At 35.1% G+C, this 14,480-nt stretch overlaps 1 protein-coding gene across 2 annotated transcripts; it reads right to left on the bottom strand.

Moving 5' to 3' along the window:
* Window positions 1-6,776: 6,776 nt before the first annotated feature.
* Window positions 6,777-13,348, bottom strand: LOC149224399 (uncharacterized). Of its 2 annotated transcripts, XM_089386108.1 has the most exons (7): window positions 12,754-13,348; window positions 9,019-9,832; window positions 7,805-8,053; window positions 7,594-7,704; window positions 7,433-7,489; window positions 7,098-7,338; window positions 6,777-6,987 (listed from the first exon to the last, which is right to left on the bottom strand). In XM_089386108.1, exons 1-7 carry the CDS (start codon window positions 13,008-13,010, stop codon window positions 6,974-6,976), a joined length of 1,743 nt encoding a protein of 580 aa, XP_089242234.1. In that variant the 5' UTR covers window positions 13,011-13,348; the 3' UTR covers window positions 6,777-6,973. The 2 variants fall into 2 exon arrangements, with proteins under 2 accessions (XP_089242234.1, XP_089242235.1); XM_089386109.1 differs by lacking the exon at window positions 6,777-6,987 and having other exon boundaries at window positions 7,165-7,338; window positions 7,433-7,485; window positions 12,754-13,347.
* Window positions 13,349-14,480: the final 1,132 nt, after the last annotated feature.

Genomic DNA, 14,480 nt, shown 5'->3' with positions numbered 1-14,480 from the left:
ACCCTGTGCAGCCTACATCAGATAAAGAACTTGTCATTTGGGAAAACAAGAACAACAAAGCCTATGCATTGATCGCAGCATCTGTAAATGAAGAAGTAAGTCGTCATATTTCATCCTATTCCACTGCCTTTGAAGCTTTACAAAAGCTGAAAGAACTCTATGATTCAAATTCTGCACTTGAAGTTGTTCAACTCATGATTAAACTCTTCACTCTTGAACTGAAAAATAATGATCCCCTTGCTCTTGCATCTGAAATAAAGTCTATAATGCATGATATTAAATCCACTAAGGTTGAGCTGGATATCTCTCTTATTGCCTTTCTCAAGGCACTCTATCCTACCTACTCCAATTATCTTGAGTCTTTACAAGCAAATGGAAATCTTAAAGACATAACCTTTGAGTCTCTTGTGAAAAAGTTTGCTGAAAGAGAGAAAGCCTTTGGAAAGAAAACAATCCCTGAATCTTCTGAAGAGACTGTTTGCCTTGCTCATAAAGAAAAGCATCCTGCTCAAGATTCTACAAGAGGAAGAGGTGGACGAAGAGGAAGAGGAAGATACTTCAGAGGCGGGGGGGGGGGGGGGGCAGACATTCTCAAGCAGAAAAGGCAGATCTGCATTGCATTTGCTGCAAACGAAATGGATCACATGATGCTTCTACATGCAAGCTACCATGGGACAAAATTGAGCAAAGAAGAAATCAGCAGAAAGGTAAAACTGATGACACAGACAAAGGTAAAGCACCTGAATCCGCTCACTATATTGAGGCACAATGTAACATTGGAGTAAATGAAGATTTGTTTAATGCTTCACTTGCTTCTTCGAAAAATGACTGGTTGCTTGATTCAGGAGCAACCTGTCATATGACTCATAGGAAATATTTTTTTGAAGATTTCACTGACAATGTTGATGGAGCAGTATACTTTGCAGATCAGTCAAAAATCAAGCCATCAGGGCTTGGCACAATCAGGCTTAAACTGCCTGGTCTTCCAGACTTTCTTCTGGACCATGTTCTATATCTCCCACAGCTCAAGAGAAACTTGCTGTCCCTGGTCCACATCCGCCAGCAAGGTCACTCCATTCATATGTTTGATGGCAAGTTTGAGGTAAGAAAGGCATCTGACCACTCACTTGTCATGAGGGGTATAAAATAAGAAATACTTCTTAAACTGCAAGGAACTTCTGCTCATGCACAACATTTCTCATATATTTCTCATCATGAAGAAGGTACACTTCCATCAAGTTTATTATGGCATGCTAGATTTGGACATTTAAACCATGATAGTCTCCGCTTATTAAAGAAAAATGGTGTTGCTGGCTTGCCTACAATTCCTAGAAAACATAAGCAATGTGATGCTTACATTCTAGGAAAGCATAGCAAACAGTCTTTTCATGATTCACATTCAAGAGCACATAGGAAGCTTGAACTCATTCATTCAGATTTATGTGGTCCAATTCCTGTTCCTTCTGCAAATGGAAATAAATATATCATGACATTTATTGATGATTACACCAGAATGTGTTGGGTTTATTTATTGAAGAACAAATGTGATGCTTTTCAAACATTCAAGAATTTTCATAAATGGATTGAAAATGATGCACAATCTCATATTGGGTCTATTCGCACTGATAATGGAAAAGAATATACATCAAATGAATTTGAACACTATCTTCGCCAACATGGGATTAAACATCAAACAACTGTGCCTTATAATCCTCAACAGAATGGTGTAGCTGAAAGAATGAACAGAACAATCTTGAATATGGTACGATCCATGCTTTTCTTCAAAAATGTAAAGATAATGTTTTGGGCTGATGCTGTTCTATGTGCTGCATATATAAAGAATAGATGTCCATCTAGTGCTATAAGAAACAAGACTCCTTATGAATTGTGGTATGGACATGTTCCTTCGGTAAAACATCTCAGGATCTTTGGTTCCACCTGTTATGCTTTAATACCAAAGGTACATAGAAACAAACTTGGTGCTAGAAGTCGTAAGTGTATCTTCCTGGGGTATTCAAACACATCTAAAGCATACCGCCTCTATGATGAAGTAAATAAAAAGTTTGTTTTATCTAGAGATGTCATTTTTCTCGAATCATCCAAATCTGACAAAGTTGTTGAGCGGCAACTTGATCGCTTGGATAGATTCGAAAAAACAAAATCATTTCAAGAATTTGATAATCAGATTCCACATCTTGAAGGGGGGATTCCTATACTAGAACAACATGTGGAATCTTCCTCTGAAGAACAATCTCCCCTGCATGAAACTCCAACAACGGATGATGCTTTAAGTGATGTAATTGATAGAATTGGGAGACTCAATCTTGATTCAGTCCCAACTCAATCAACAGAGCAGCCTGGACCATCTCAGAAAGGTCCCCCAAAGTGGCTGACAAAGACACTTGAAAGTGTTCATCCTGATGAAATTGGAAAAACAGGAACCAGAAATACAAACCGACAAGATGGAGGTGATGTAGATGACTCTAATTCACCTGTTGATATGGATGTTACTTATGCTTGTGAATTGAACTTGTCTACAGATTTTGAATCAACTTCCTTCAAAGAAGCTGCTTCTCATGATGAATGGGAAGAAGCGATGCAGAAGGAGTATGATGCCCTCATAAAGAATGGCACTTGGAAGCTGGTTAATCCTCCATTTGGAACCAAACCAATTGGCTGCAAGTGGGTCTACAAGAACAAGTACAAAGCTGATGGCTCACTTGACAAGCACAAAGCTAGGCTTGTGGCAAAAGGTTTTGCACAGAAGGAAGGGGTCGATTATGAGGAAACTTTTGCCCCCACAGCAAAATGGGCCACCATCTAGACACTCTTTGCACTAGCTGCTCAGAACGGTTGGAAAGTCCATCAAATGGATGTAAAAACTGCATTCTTGAATGGAGATCTAAAAGAGAATGTTTTTATGTCCCAACCTGAAGGATTTGCTGTGAAAGGACATGAACACAAAGTATGCAAACTTGTGTAGTCCTTGTATGGCCTCAAACAAGCACCACGAGCCTGGTATGAAAAACTAACTGAGCATCTTCTGAAACTCAACTTCAAACATTTTGATCTTGATGATACAACTTTATTTGTCAAGAAAGTTGGCAAAACAGTTGTATATCTTGTGGTATATGTAGATGATCTTTTAATGACAGGGAACAATGAAAGCTATATTGCATCCATAAAGAAAGAATTAGGAAAAAGTTTTGAAATGACTGATTTGGGCTATGTTCATTACTATCTTGGCATTGAAGTAACCCAACATCCAAAATCCATATTTCTTTCTCAAAATAAACACATTGGAGACTTGTTAAACAGATTTGGCATGACAGAGTGCAATCCTCTTTCTACTCCAATGGAACAAAACTTGAAGATCACATCTATTGAAGGAATGGAATTTGAGGATGCAACAAAGTATAGACAGCTTGTAGGAAGTCTCATCTACCTCACTACTACCAGACCAGACATTTCATTTGCTGTTGGAATCCTCTCCAGGTTTATGCAAAAGCCTTGTGAGGGACATTGGTCTGCTGCAAAAAGAGTTCTAAGGTACTTGAAGGGAACTCAAAACCTTGGAATCAAGTATACACAGGTGGACGACTTCAACTTGATTGGATACTCTGATTCAGACTTCGATGGAGACAAAGAAACTGGGGTATCTACTTCAGGATATGCTATGAGTCTTGGATCAGGAGCTGTCTCCTGGAGATCACGCAAACAATCAGTTCCAGCAGATTCCACAACAGAAGCAGAATACGTGGCAGCAGCTGAAGCAACGAAAGAAATTGTGTGGCTCAGGAAAATTCTTGAAGAATTGCAAGTAAAACAAGTACAATCAACTCCACTCATGATTGATAACACCTCTGCAATAAAGTTTGCCAAGAACCCAAAATTCCATGATCGTACTAAGCACATCAATACTAAATATCATCTGATCCGACATCATGTTGAGGCCAAAACAATCCATCTCCGTCATTGTTCCACAAATGAGCAAATTGCAGACATCTTCACCAAAGCGCTTGGAAGAGAAAAGCTTGAAAGATTCAGAACGATGCTTGGACTCACCAACATCCCTTCAGATTAAGGGGGTGGAATATTCACACCTAATCCGAAGACGGTTGGGTAAACTGGAACTTGAACAGTCATCAAGAAGATGAACTGTTCCGTCTACTTTGTGTATATAAACAATAGTTCTCTAATGAAATAATATCTCAATTTTTCTTCCGCTCATTCTGGAGTTACCCTGGCCTGACACTAAGCAGTCAAATCCCCGAGGGATCACACCAGACCTAAGCCACACCATCCCTTAATATAGATGGATTTTCGCTCAGAATTAATGACAAAATTACATTAACATAACACCTTATCATCACTTACTTTACACTCCATAAACTCTCAATTAAAAATTTGATTTTATCAACTCAATATAAATATATCTTAGATATATTCACATTCATATTATATTTATATAAATATAATTAAATAATATAAATATAATTAAAACATAATAGTAAACAAAAAAATCCAAATGCACAAAACAATTTTAACTTTAAATCATATTAGATGAAAATTGAATATACTCTTTATATGCTTCTGCACAATTTTATTAATATAATTTAACAAATTATTAAAAAGATGTTGACAATGATTGTAAAAAAAATGATAGTTTAACAATTACTATAAACAAAATTTATGATATGTCTACAATCAAATTATTTTATGCTAGGATAATGTCTCCCTTCCTTCTGGTTCTTTGTATCAAGAAGTTGGTTGTAAAAAGGAATACATTCAAAGCAGACCAAAAAGGTTTATTGCCATTCAAATTGGGTATAATAAGGTTTACATGCTTTTTCTGAAGTATTAACCAGTCATGTTGGAAGATTTGATAAGTTGTTTATTTGTTTTTTTCGGTTCCCAAAGATCAATGTGGAAGCTAATTGGAAAGCGATCCTTTCCAGACATCACGAATCTTCATGCAGGGTATATAAATGTAAATTTTGGAAATATGATTAGTTATGGTTAGGTATATAAACTGTAAATTTGAAATTTGAGTTAGAGATTGTTATTGTGTTATTGTTAGGTATATTTTGGAATATTTTGAATCACGAATCTTCTTGCAGGGTATATAAATGTAAATTTTGGAATACGATTAATGTAAATTTTGGAATACGATTAGTTATGTTTACGTATATAAACTGTAAATTTTGAAATTTGATTAGCAAAATATTTTAAAATTTTATTTTCGAATATTTTGAAATTTGATTAGTAAAATATTTTTAAATTTGATTGGTCATGTAAATGGTAAATTTTGAAAATATTTTAAAATTTGATTAGTCAGAAATATTACTTTTAGATAAATTAAATTTAAAAAATATTTTAAATCTAAAAAATATTTTAAAAATTTGATTGTTCAGCGATTATTAAACTTTTAGATTTTTAAAATAAGTTAAAATTTCTAATAAAAAATAAAAAAATCAAAATATTGTTAAAATCTTTCCTCAAAAATCAAAATCAAAATAAAATAAAAAATAAGTTGAAATTTCTAATAAAAAAAATCCAAATATTATTAAAATCTTTCCTCAAAAATCAAAATCAAAATAAAATAAAAAATAAGTTAAAATTTCTAATAAAAATTATCTTAACCCTAATCCCATCCCATCCCATCCCATTTTAGAAATATTAATCCATCCCATCCCATTATCCCATTTTAGAAATATTAATCCATCCCATCCCATTTTAGAAATATTAATATGGGATATTAATATGATGGTATTTAGAAATATTAATATGAGATATTATTAAAATCTCTCCTCCTAAATCAAAATAAAATAAAAAATAAGTTAAAATTTCTAATAAAAATTATCTTAACCCTAATCCCATCCCATTTAGAAATATTAATATGGGATATTAATATGATGGTATTTAGAAATATTAATATGGGATATTAATATGATGGTATTTAGAAATTCTAATATGGGATATTAATATGATGGTATTTAGAAATATTAATATTTCTAGAATTTAAATAAAGCCCATCCAATTTCAAAATATTATTGAAATCTCTTCACAATCTGAAATAGAAATAAACATAATCCTAATCCTAAGACTCAATTAAACAAATTAAAACGAGGTGAAAAGATAATGATAATCCCATTAAAAAAAACCTAGATTTAAGAGAACCAGAGCATGTATGCAGAGGATGTCAGAGGTGAGATGAAACTTTCCTTAACGATGAAACCCCCAACCAATGGACAGGGCTGGGCACCATGGGACCTCAACCGGCTATGCACAATCATCATAATCTAAGAAAACTCCATTGGCTCCCCAGCGAGAAGGCTAGATCACGTTATAACCATAATGGCCTAGACCGGGAAATCTCCAATCAACTGATAACTCTGTGAGAATTTGTACGTTCCTACAAGTGTTGTTGAAATCTTTATCAATCATTTATACTAAACCCTATTTTGTTTTTTTCAAATGAGGGGGGTAGTCCCTCACTAAACCCTATTTCGTTGCCTGTGAAAATTCACGGACAAGGTGGAATATGAAATTAAATTAAATGATTAGTTTTCATTGGTTTAATATTGCTCCCTACCTTTAAATACTCCTGGAAATGTTGGTACATCAATTCGTTCAAATTTTATTTATTTCAATGAAAAAATTGTAAACTAAAATTACTTATTTTAAGATTGATTTTTGCATACTTGGGAGAAAATTGAATGGTGGTTAAATTTTAAGGCTAGCACAGAGTTGATCAGATCAGAAGACAAAAGGAATAGAGCAATAAGTCCAACATGCGAAACTATGAGAGAGGGTCAAATTTTACAGATCATTCATCTCTTTGTTCTGTCCGAATCATACATTCCAAATGATTCATCTTCTTCAATTTCAATTTCAATTGCTCATACATTCCAAAGGATTCATCTTCTTCAATTTCAGAGCAGCGCTCCTTGAGAGCCACCATTGGAGATGACTAATTTTTCGACCCTGTCAACAAATACATCTAAAATGTCAAAATTTCTAAGCAGCAAAAATCTAATGCTAATGAGAGGGACCTTTACAAATTTTCGCACGTAGCAAATGGATTCGATGTTTACATGCAATTGGCTGTTGGGATTGCGATTTGCCAACTTTGGCCTCCAATTCTGCTACCAGTCTCTCCTCTGTAAATGATGTGGCTTCTGCTAACCTGTTCCCTCCTCCTTTATTAATATTGTTAGAAACTGTTGAAGATTCTTCATTAGAAAACAACGGGGGATTTAGCTGTGTTGGATACAGTTCTTCAAGCAGCTTGGGATCTGGATTAAGCGACCGGAACAACTTCAAACCAAAGCGTCCCTGTTATAACCACAAAAAATATAAGTAGCTAACCAACTTCCATGCATGAAAACAATTTAAACTGATAGATAACATGAAGAAGAGTTGTGAATACCTTTAGTGTTATGAGCTTGCAAGCCAAACCATCAATTGCCATGACGGCAAGAACTGTCTGTCACATAAAAATTATGAATAACTAACCAAGGCTTTAATGCTGGACTATCTGAAAAAGTATTGAGTATATGTGGAAGAATATTGAAATTGATCTGTAATTACCTGCATGTAAGCTTCAATAAGGTCGTCCAGTCCTATGCCTACACGGTTAAAATCTCTGCTATCCATTAACAATAGTCTCTCTGTCTCAGTCCCCCACGACCCATCTGGATTCTGTGAATGACATGAATGTTTAACCAGAGATCATCAAACAACGCAAACCAATAGAAAATGAAGAAAATTGGGTGTAGTACAGATGATAATTAGGCCTTACCTTGATGGATAAATTGGTTCCCAGCATATCCCAGGAAGGCGTTCGTCCTTGATCATCGAGTTTTTCAGCCAAAGGGAGACGAGCTCTACGTGCATATATAGCAACTGGGAAGAACCCTTCGGGTGAAGATCCGACCATCATTCTCAGGTCTGCAGCATATATGTTTCCTTTGAGATTTGGTATAGTGCCCACATGATACAGTCTCCCATGGCGAGACACAGAGCTCCACCCATTGTTCCCTATCAATGCCTGCATATGGTAACCACCCAAATAAGATTCCATGAACCATTATATTTGCCATTACCTACACAAATATCTATAGAAAAGCCACACATATATCAACCCACCAATCCATCAATCTTACTAGCGATGAACCATTGTGTTTGCCATCACCTACCTGTCAGAGAGAGAACCACAAAATACCCATTGCCTATGGATGCCTACGTAGAAGCCAGGCACAAATATTACATAGAGGCGCCGCACAAATATATAAATCCGACTACCAATCAACAATTATGTTTACTAATATGCATATAGTAATACAGTACTATCCATATAGATGACCACAAACCTATCAATCTAGTTATTGATATATTTGTCATTGTTTTTACCATTCCTATCCATAAATTTGTCATTGGTTTTAACATTCCAATATTGATATATTTGTCATTGTTTTTACCATTCCTATCCATAAATTTGTCATTGGTTTTAATATTCCAATCCATATAGATGTCCAGAGATGTCAACATCGATAATGACAAATATATCAATCAAAGATGGGTAGATAGATAATGACAAAGATATCAATCTAATTACGAGTCAACCATTATACTTGCCATTGCTTTTTTCATTGAAATAATACATATAGTAGTACCATATCCATATATTTGTCATATAGATTCTCGATTCTTATTGTTATATTGCCAGTCCATTGTTTTTTTCATTGAAATAATACATATAATATTACCATATCCATATATTTGTCATATTTGTATATACCCTAGCGAGATTCTCGATTCTTATTGTTATATTGCCAGTCTATTGCTATTGAGATTTTTTTAAAGCCTAGTTCAAGAATTAAAAAAAACACCTACTGGATCGAATATGATCTGTATTTTACGGTCTAATATGCTTCTAAAGTTCATAATTTTGTCTAGCTTAAGAGTGTGTGTTAGTATGGCATTACAAATTAGTAGTTAAACCATAACATTTACCTGAACAATGAAGCGGTCGTAACGGTGATGGAGGTCCATGAAATCTCCCAATTCTCTTTCGCTGGTAATGGTCCAGACTCCTTGTCCGGCATGAGCATAAGGCACCTTAACCACCGCCAGCCCGCCCATTCTCCGCACCCAGAGCGGGATCTCCGGTTTGGCGACGTCCCAGATAGTTTCCGGCGTATATATGCACAGACCGGACGGTTCAATCTCCGCGTTAAAAAGATCATAAGCCTTGGCCGCCAGCATTTTGTTCCGCCCCCCGGCGAGGCAAGCCAGCACCGGATTAAAAACTAACGTCCGAGTTATGGGGGGAATCCGAGACCACGGCCTTTGCGTGACGTATCGGACGGCGGCCCTCATCGGTTCCCAGGCGTCCTTACGCTCCGACCCGTCGCCATCGAAATCATTTGCATCTTGATTCCTCCTCGTACGGATCTCCAGCACGCCGTTGTCTTTGACTCTGAACTTGGGATTCAGATCATCTACGTAACAGGGCGTCAAGAAAACGGTCTCGGCCGCGAGATCCGCCAGGACAGCCGCGTAACCGGAGGCCTCCATTCGATTCTTGTCGTAAAGTACGGCCAGTTTTCCCTCCGGCAGCGGGTTCCCGTTGTATGAATTGGCCAGCAGGTGAGGCATGAAGGATTTTTCCAGTAGAGTCCGGTAGCCGGCGTGCTCCATCTCCTCGTTTGCCAGAGGCATCGATTTCTGGCCCGACGGACAGGAGTTGGTCTCCACCACCACCATGCGCTTCTGCCCGCGGTCCGTTGTAGTTAAGAACAGGTCTGCGCCGGCCCATTGAAAATACCTGCATGTATTTTTCACAATTCAAATGCATTAGAGACCACTTAATTCAATTCACTAACAGCAATCAATCTGCACCCACCAAGGACCAATTTCAATTTCAATGGAAGCAGATGGTAATGTCATAGATGCAGCGTCTATTGCTTCAGATTCAAAGGAGCTAACAGATGCAGAATCCAGATGAAGTGTAACCATGTTTTAAGTGTAATATATATATATTCTGGTAGGTCTACTGTTTACACCTTGAAAGCAAGATGTGATACATTCATAAATTCATCTCAACATATTTTTTTAAAATGAAAATTAGCATAAATTCATTTTAATTTCACATAGTTTGCTGGCATCTTTAAAGTTTACCTGGTATGCTAACATATCTCTCCTGAGTAGTTTGGAGTACTCAATTTAATAGATGGAAGTGCCATGGTACAGCAAATTAAATAAACTATTAATACTTAATAGATCTATCCTAGGTTTGGATTATTTAACTTTAGTTATAAAAGTAGATATCGATACTTGATGTATTTAGTTAGCTATTAAACGAGCTGTATTTAGCTATGAAACCAGCAATTAATACTTGATATATTTAGCTATTAAACCAGCTATTAATACTTGATATATTTAGCTATTAAACCAGCTATTGATACTTGATATATTTAGCTGTTAAACCAGCTATTGCTACTTGATATATTTAGCTGTTAAACCAGCTATTGATACTTGAGACATCTATGCATGCTCGGTTTTGGAGTATTTAGCTTTTTAAAATGTACAACACAATTTTGGTTTGAAATAACTTAGCTATTGATACTTGATGTATTAAACCAGCTATTGACACTGAGACATCTATATTGATACTTGAGACATCTATGCATGCTCGGTTTTGGAGTATTTAGCTTTTTAAAATGTACAACACAATTTTGGTTTGAAATAACTTAGCTATTGATACTTGATGTATTAAACCAGCTATTGACACTGAGATATCTATGCATGCTCCGTTTTGTAATATTTAGCTTTTTAAAATGTACAACACAATTTTGGTTTGAAATAACTTAGCTATTGATACTTGATGTATTTAGCTATTAAACCAGCTATTGATACTTGAGACATCTATGCATGCTCGGTTTTGTAGTATTTAGCTTTTTCAAATCTACAACACAACTTTGGTTTGAAATGACTTAGATTAATATATATGAGTGCAAAAGTACAACAAACTCATTATGACCAAAATTTGTAGGTTTGAAATGACTCAGATTAATATATATAAGTGCAAAAGTACAACACAATTTTGGTTTGGTTTGAAATGACTTATAGATTAATAAGTATGAGTGTAAAAGTACAACAAACTCATTATGACTAAAATTTGAAGTGACAAAAGAAATTTAAATTCTACTTGGTTTGAAATAACTTGCTTAAATCTAGCTTAATGCACATGAGTGCAAAAGTGCAACAAACCCATTATGACAAAAGAAATTTAAAATCCACTTGGTTTGAGGTGGCATTGAAATTTAAAATTTACTTGGTTTGAAGTGGCATTGAAATTTAAAATTTACTTATCCTTGTTTTGAAGTGGCAAATTTATTGAAAGTTTACTTAGCCCTTAATAGACCTATACTTATCCTTTGTTTTGAGTACTTGTCTTAATAGATATAAATGCAATAGTACAATAAATTAATTGTGAATGAAATCTGAAGGCGCAAAAAAAGTGTAGGCTTACTAAATTGAAGCGGGGAATATGTATGGAAAGTAGAACTGGTAAAAAAAGATATTCAAGCGTAGCATATTGAAAACTAAGAGTACTCTACTTCAACAGATATAAGTGAATCCAATTCATCTTAACCTAAGATGAAAAGTTAATAAATCAAACCTAGCCTAATCGAAGGTTAGTACTTAATAAGAGGTCCATCCTTGGTTTGGAGTACTTAGCCCTTAAGAGACATATCCTTATCCTTTGTTTTGAGTACTTGTCTTAATAGATATAAATGCAATAGTACAATAAATTAATTGTGAATGAAATCTGAAGGGCAAAAAAAGTGTAGGCTTAGTAAATTGAAGCGAGGACTATGTATTGGAAGTAGAACTGGTAAAAAAAGATATTCACGCGTAGCATATTGAAAACTAAGAGTACTCTACTTCAACAGATATAAGTGAATCCAATTCATCTTAACCTAAAAGTTAATAACTTAATAAATCAAACCTAGCCTAATCGAAGGTTAGTACTTAATAAGAGGTCCATCCTTGGTTTGGAGTACTTAGTTGAGAGATCTAGATCTAAGTGCTTCGCTTAATATATTCATTTTTAATTTGGAGTAATCTAAAAGATTGGACCATTGTCTAATAAATCTCGATTTAAGTGCTTAGCGTAATATATAGTCTGGAGTAATCTAAGGGCCGACATAGCCTAAGAGATGAACTAATGTTGTTTAACAGTTGACAAATTTCAAGTTAAGTGGCCTTTAACAGACCCGTTAATTAGGCTTCTGTTAAGAGGGCCTGTGGCTCTGTTCTGTGTTAAGAGGGGTATATATGCCCTCCTCCAATTCCAATTCCCTGGCTAATTTTCCTTATGGATCTAGATTCTAGACTGATAATACAACATTGAAATTTAATAAGCACAACCCAATCCCTAAAAAATCCAAATAAATCCGACTGATAATAAAACATTGAAATTTAATATGCACAACCCAACCCCTAAAATATCCAAATAAATCCGATTTGGATTTCTTGCGCCTATTACGGTTTCAACTGCAACATAGTTATTACATTTATTGCATACCATTTATGAGTGTCTTTAATTAGTTAATGTTTTCCTAGGGGTACTTTTAGAATCCCATTAACTGTTTGTGAGGCCTGAGAAATCATAATAATTCTTTCTCAATCTTAAGAAAAATCTTGTAATTAACATATAAAAAACAGACAAAACCAATATACCGAGTATGGTTTTTAAGAACTGCGGCCACCTCGGCGGGATCTGCTTCAGGATGCAGGTGACAGAACCTCTTGCCTATGCGCTCGTTCCCCAGATTGAGAAAAGCTCGCACCAATGGATGAATCTGTGCGTTGAGAACCCGGGGATAAAAATGCTCAGACGCCTCGAACGAGCCCGGCTCTATGGTCTCCACTTCTCGGTCGTTGCACCTGCCCGGTGAATATAATGGCGGGAGGTGCTCCTCGCTCTGGCCAGCCATAACAAATAACGCTATGCTAGACGACCCACAGATGGCATCATCTGGGAAGTACGTTCGGTTTCTACAGGATAATGGGTCAAACAAAACTACTCTGATCAAAATCTCTGCACAGTTTTCCGATGGGAACTGGACTGAGTCTCCGTATATTCTCCATTGTTGAACATATCAGAGAAGAATGAATCCTTGTAAGCCAAACCTAAATATGAAAAGTACAAATGCTTAACCAAAATATGTGACACTTGCCATGAACGTGTCGACTGGTGTCAACAAATGGCCATGGGTTTAAAAGCGTTGTGCTGAGACGACTCTAAGGTCTGAATGTGTTTCTCGTAGAGCTGGAAGAATGGTATTTTTTGCAATTGAATGTGATAAGTCCGGATAAGGCTAGGTATTCTGATTTGATGTAGCTGCGGAAGGTAGTATGAAGATAATGCCACATATATATATATATATATATATTTTCAGTTGAATTTTAATTTTAATTTATTTCAAAATATAGTATATTTAATTTTAGATTCAAATTTTAATGATGACTATATATCTTTCCCATATATATATATATATATAATATTTTTTAACATATATATTATTACATTTAATATATATCTTATAATAAGTAAAATTTTCGCTAACTTTTTTCATCAAATACTTTCTATGCATTCGCAGGCTGTGTTTTTAAGGTTAATTTATCAAATTTGTTAAGATTTAACTCAGAAATGAGTTGTTTATATTTCCATAGATTTAGAATATCCTTATATAGTTAGACAAAGCAAAGATTCATTTTGGTTAATTATATTATTATTTATTTATTTATATAGAGAAATAAAAGCAATAAATCATTTTTGTTAATTATATTATTATTTATTTATATAATTAGATAAATAAAGGAATACATTTTTATATAAGTAGACAAAGTGAAAGATTCAAAATTCTTATCATCTGAAATAAATAAAACGAATAGAAATTTGATAAGGAATTTTTTAATTTTTATTATTTTGATGAATTTTTGTAATAATGAAATATATAGTCTATGATGCGAATGAATTTTTTTGGAAATATTTGTTGATGACATTTTTGCCATTTGGTTCTATTGTTTTTTAGCTCGCCAAGTTTTCCTTACCTATCTTAATAGCATTTCCCCTCATATCTAGTTCACTATAGAGCCCAAAGATAATCATTCCCTTCTTTTTCTTGATGTTCTTGTCTCTCAACTTCGTGATGGCTCCCTTACTATAAGAAGAAGACTCACACTGATAGGTACCTTCAAGCCAACTCCCACCATCACCCGTCTCCAAAATCTGGTGTAATTCAAACCCTTGTCGCTAGAGCCATTCAGATCTCCTCTTCCCAATCATTACCCTTTGAAAACACTCATCTCACCAAAGCCCTCAAATCCAATGGTTACTCCTCATCCCACATCAAAATGATTTTTCGTTTAGTTCTCCACCCCGTAAACGTAAAAACCTTTCC

The sequence above is a fragment of the Pinus tabuliformis genome, chromosome Q (assembly GCF_031772625.1).
Source record: "Pinus tabuliformis cultivar Carrire ecotype Pingquan chromosome Q, CPIR1, whole genome shotgun sequence".
In the NCBI taxonomy this organism is placed as follows: domain Eukaryota; kingdom Viridiplantae; phylum Streptophyta; class Pinopsida; order Pinales; family Pinaceae; genus Pinus; species Pinus tabuliformis.
This window is presented reverse-complemented; position numbering and strand designations above follow the sequence as displayed.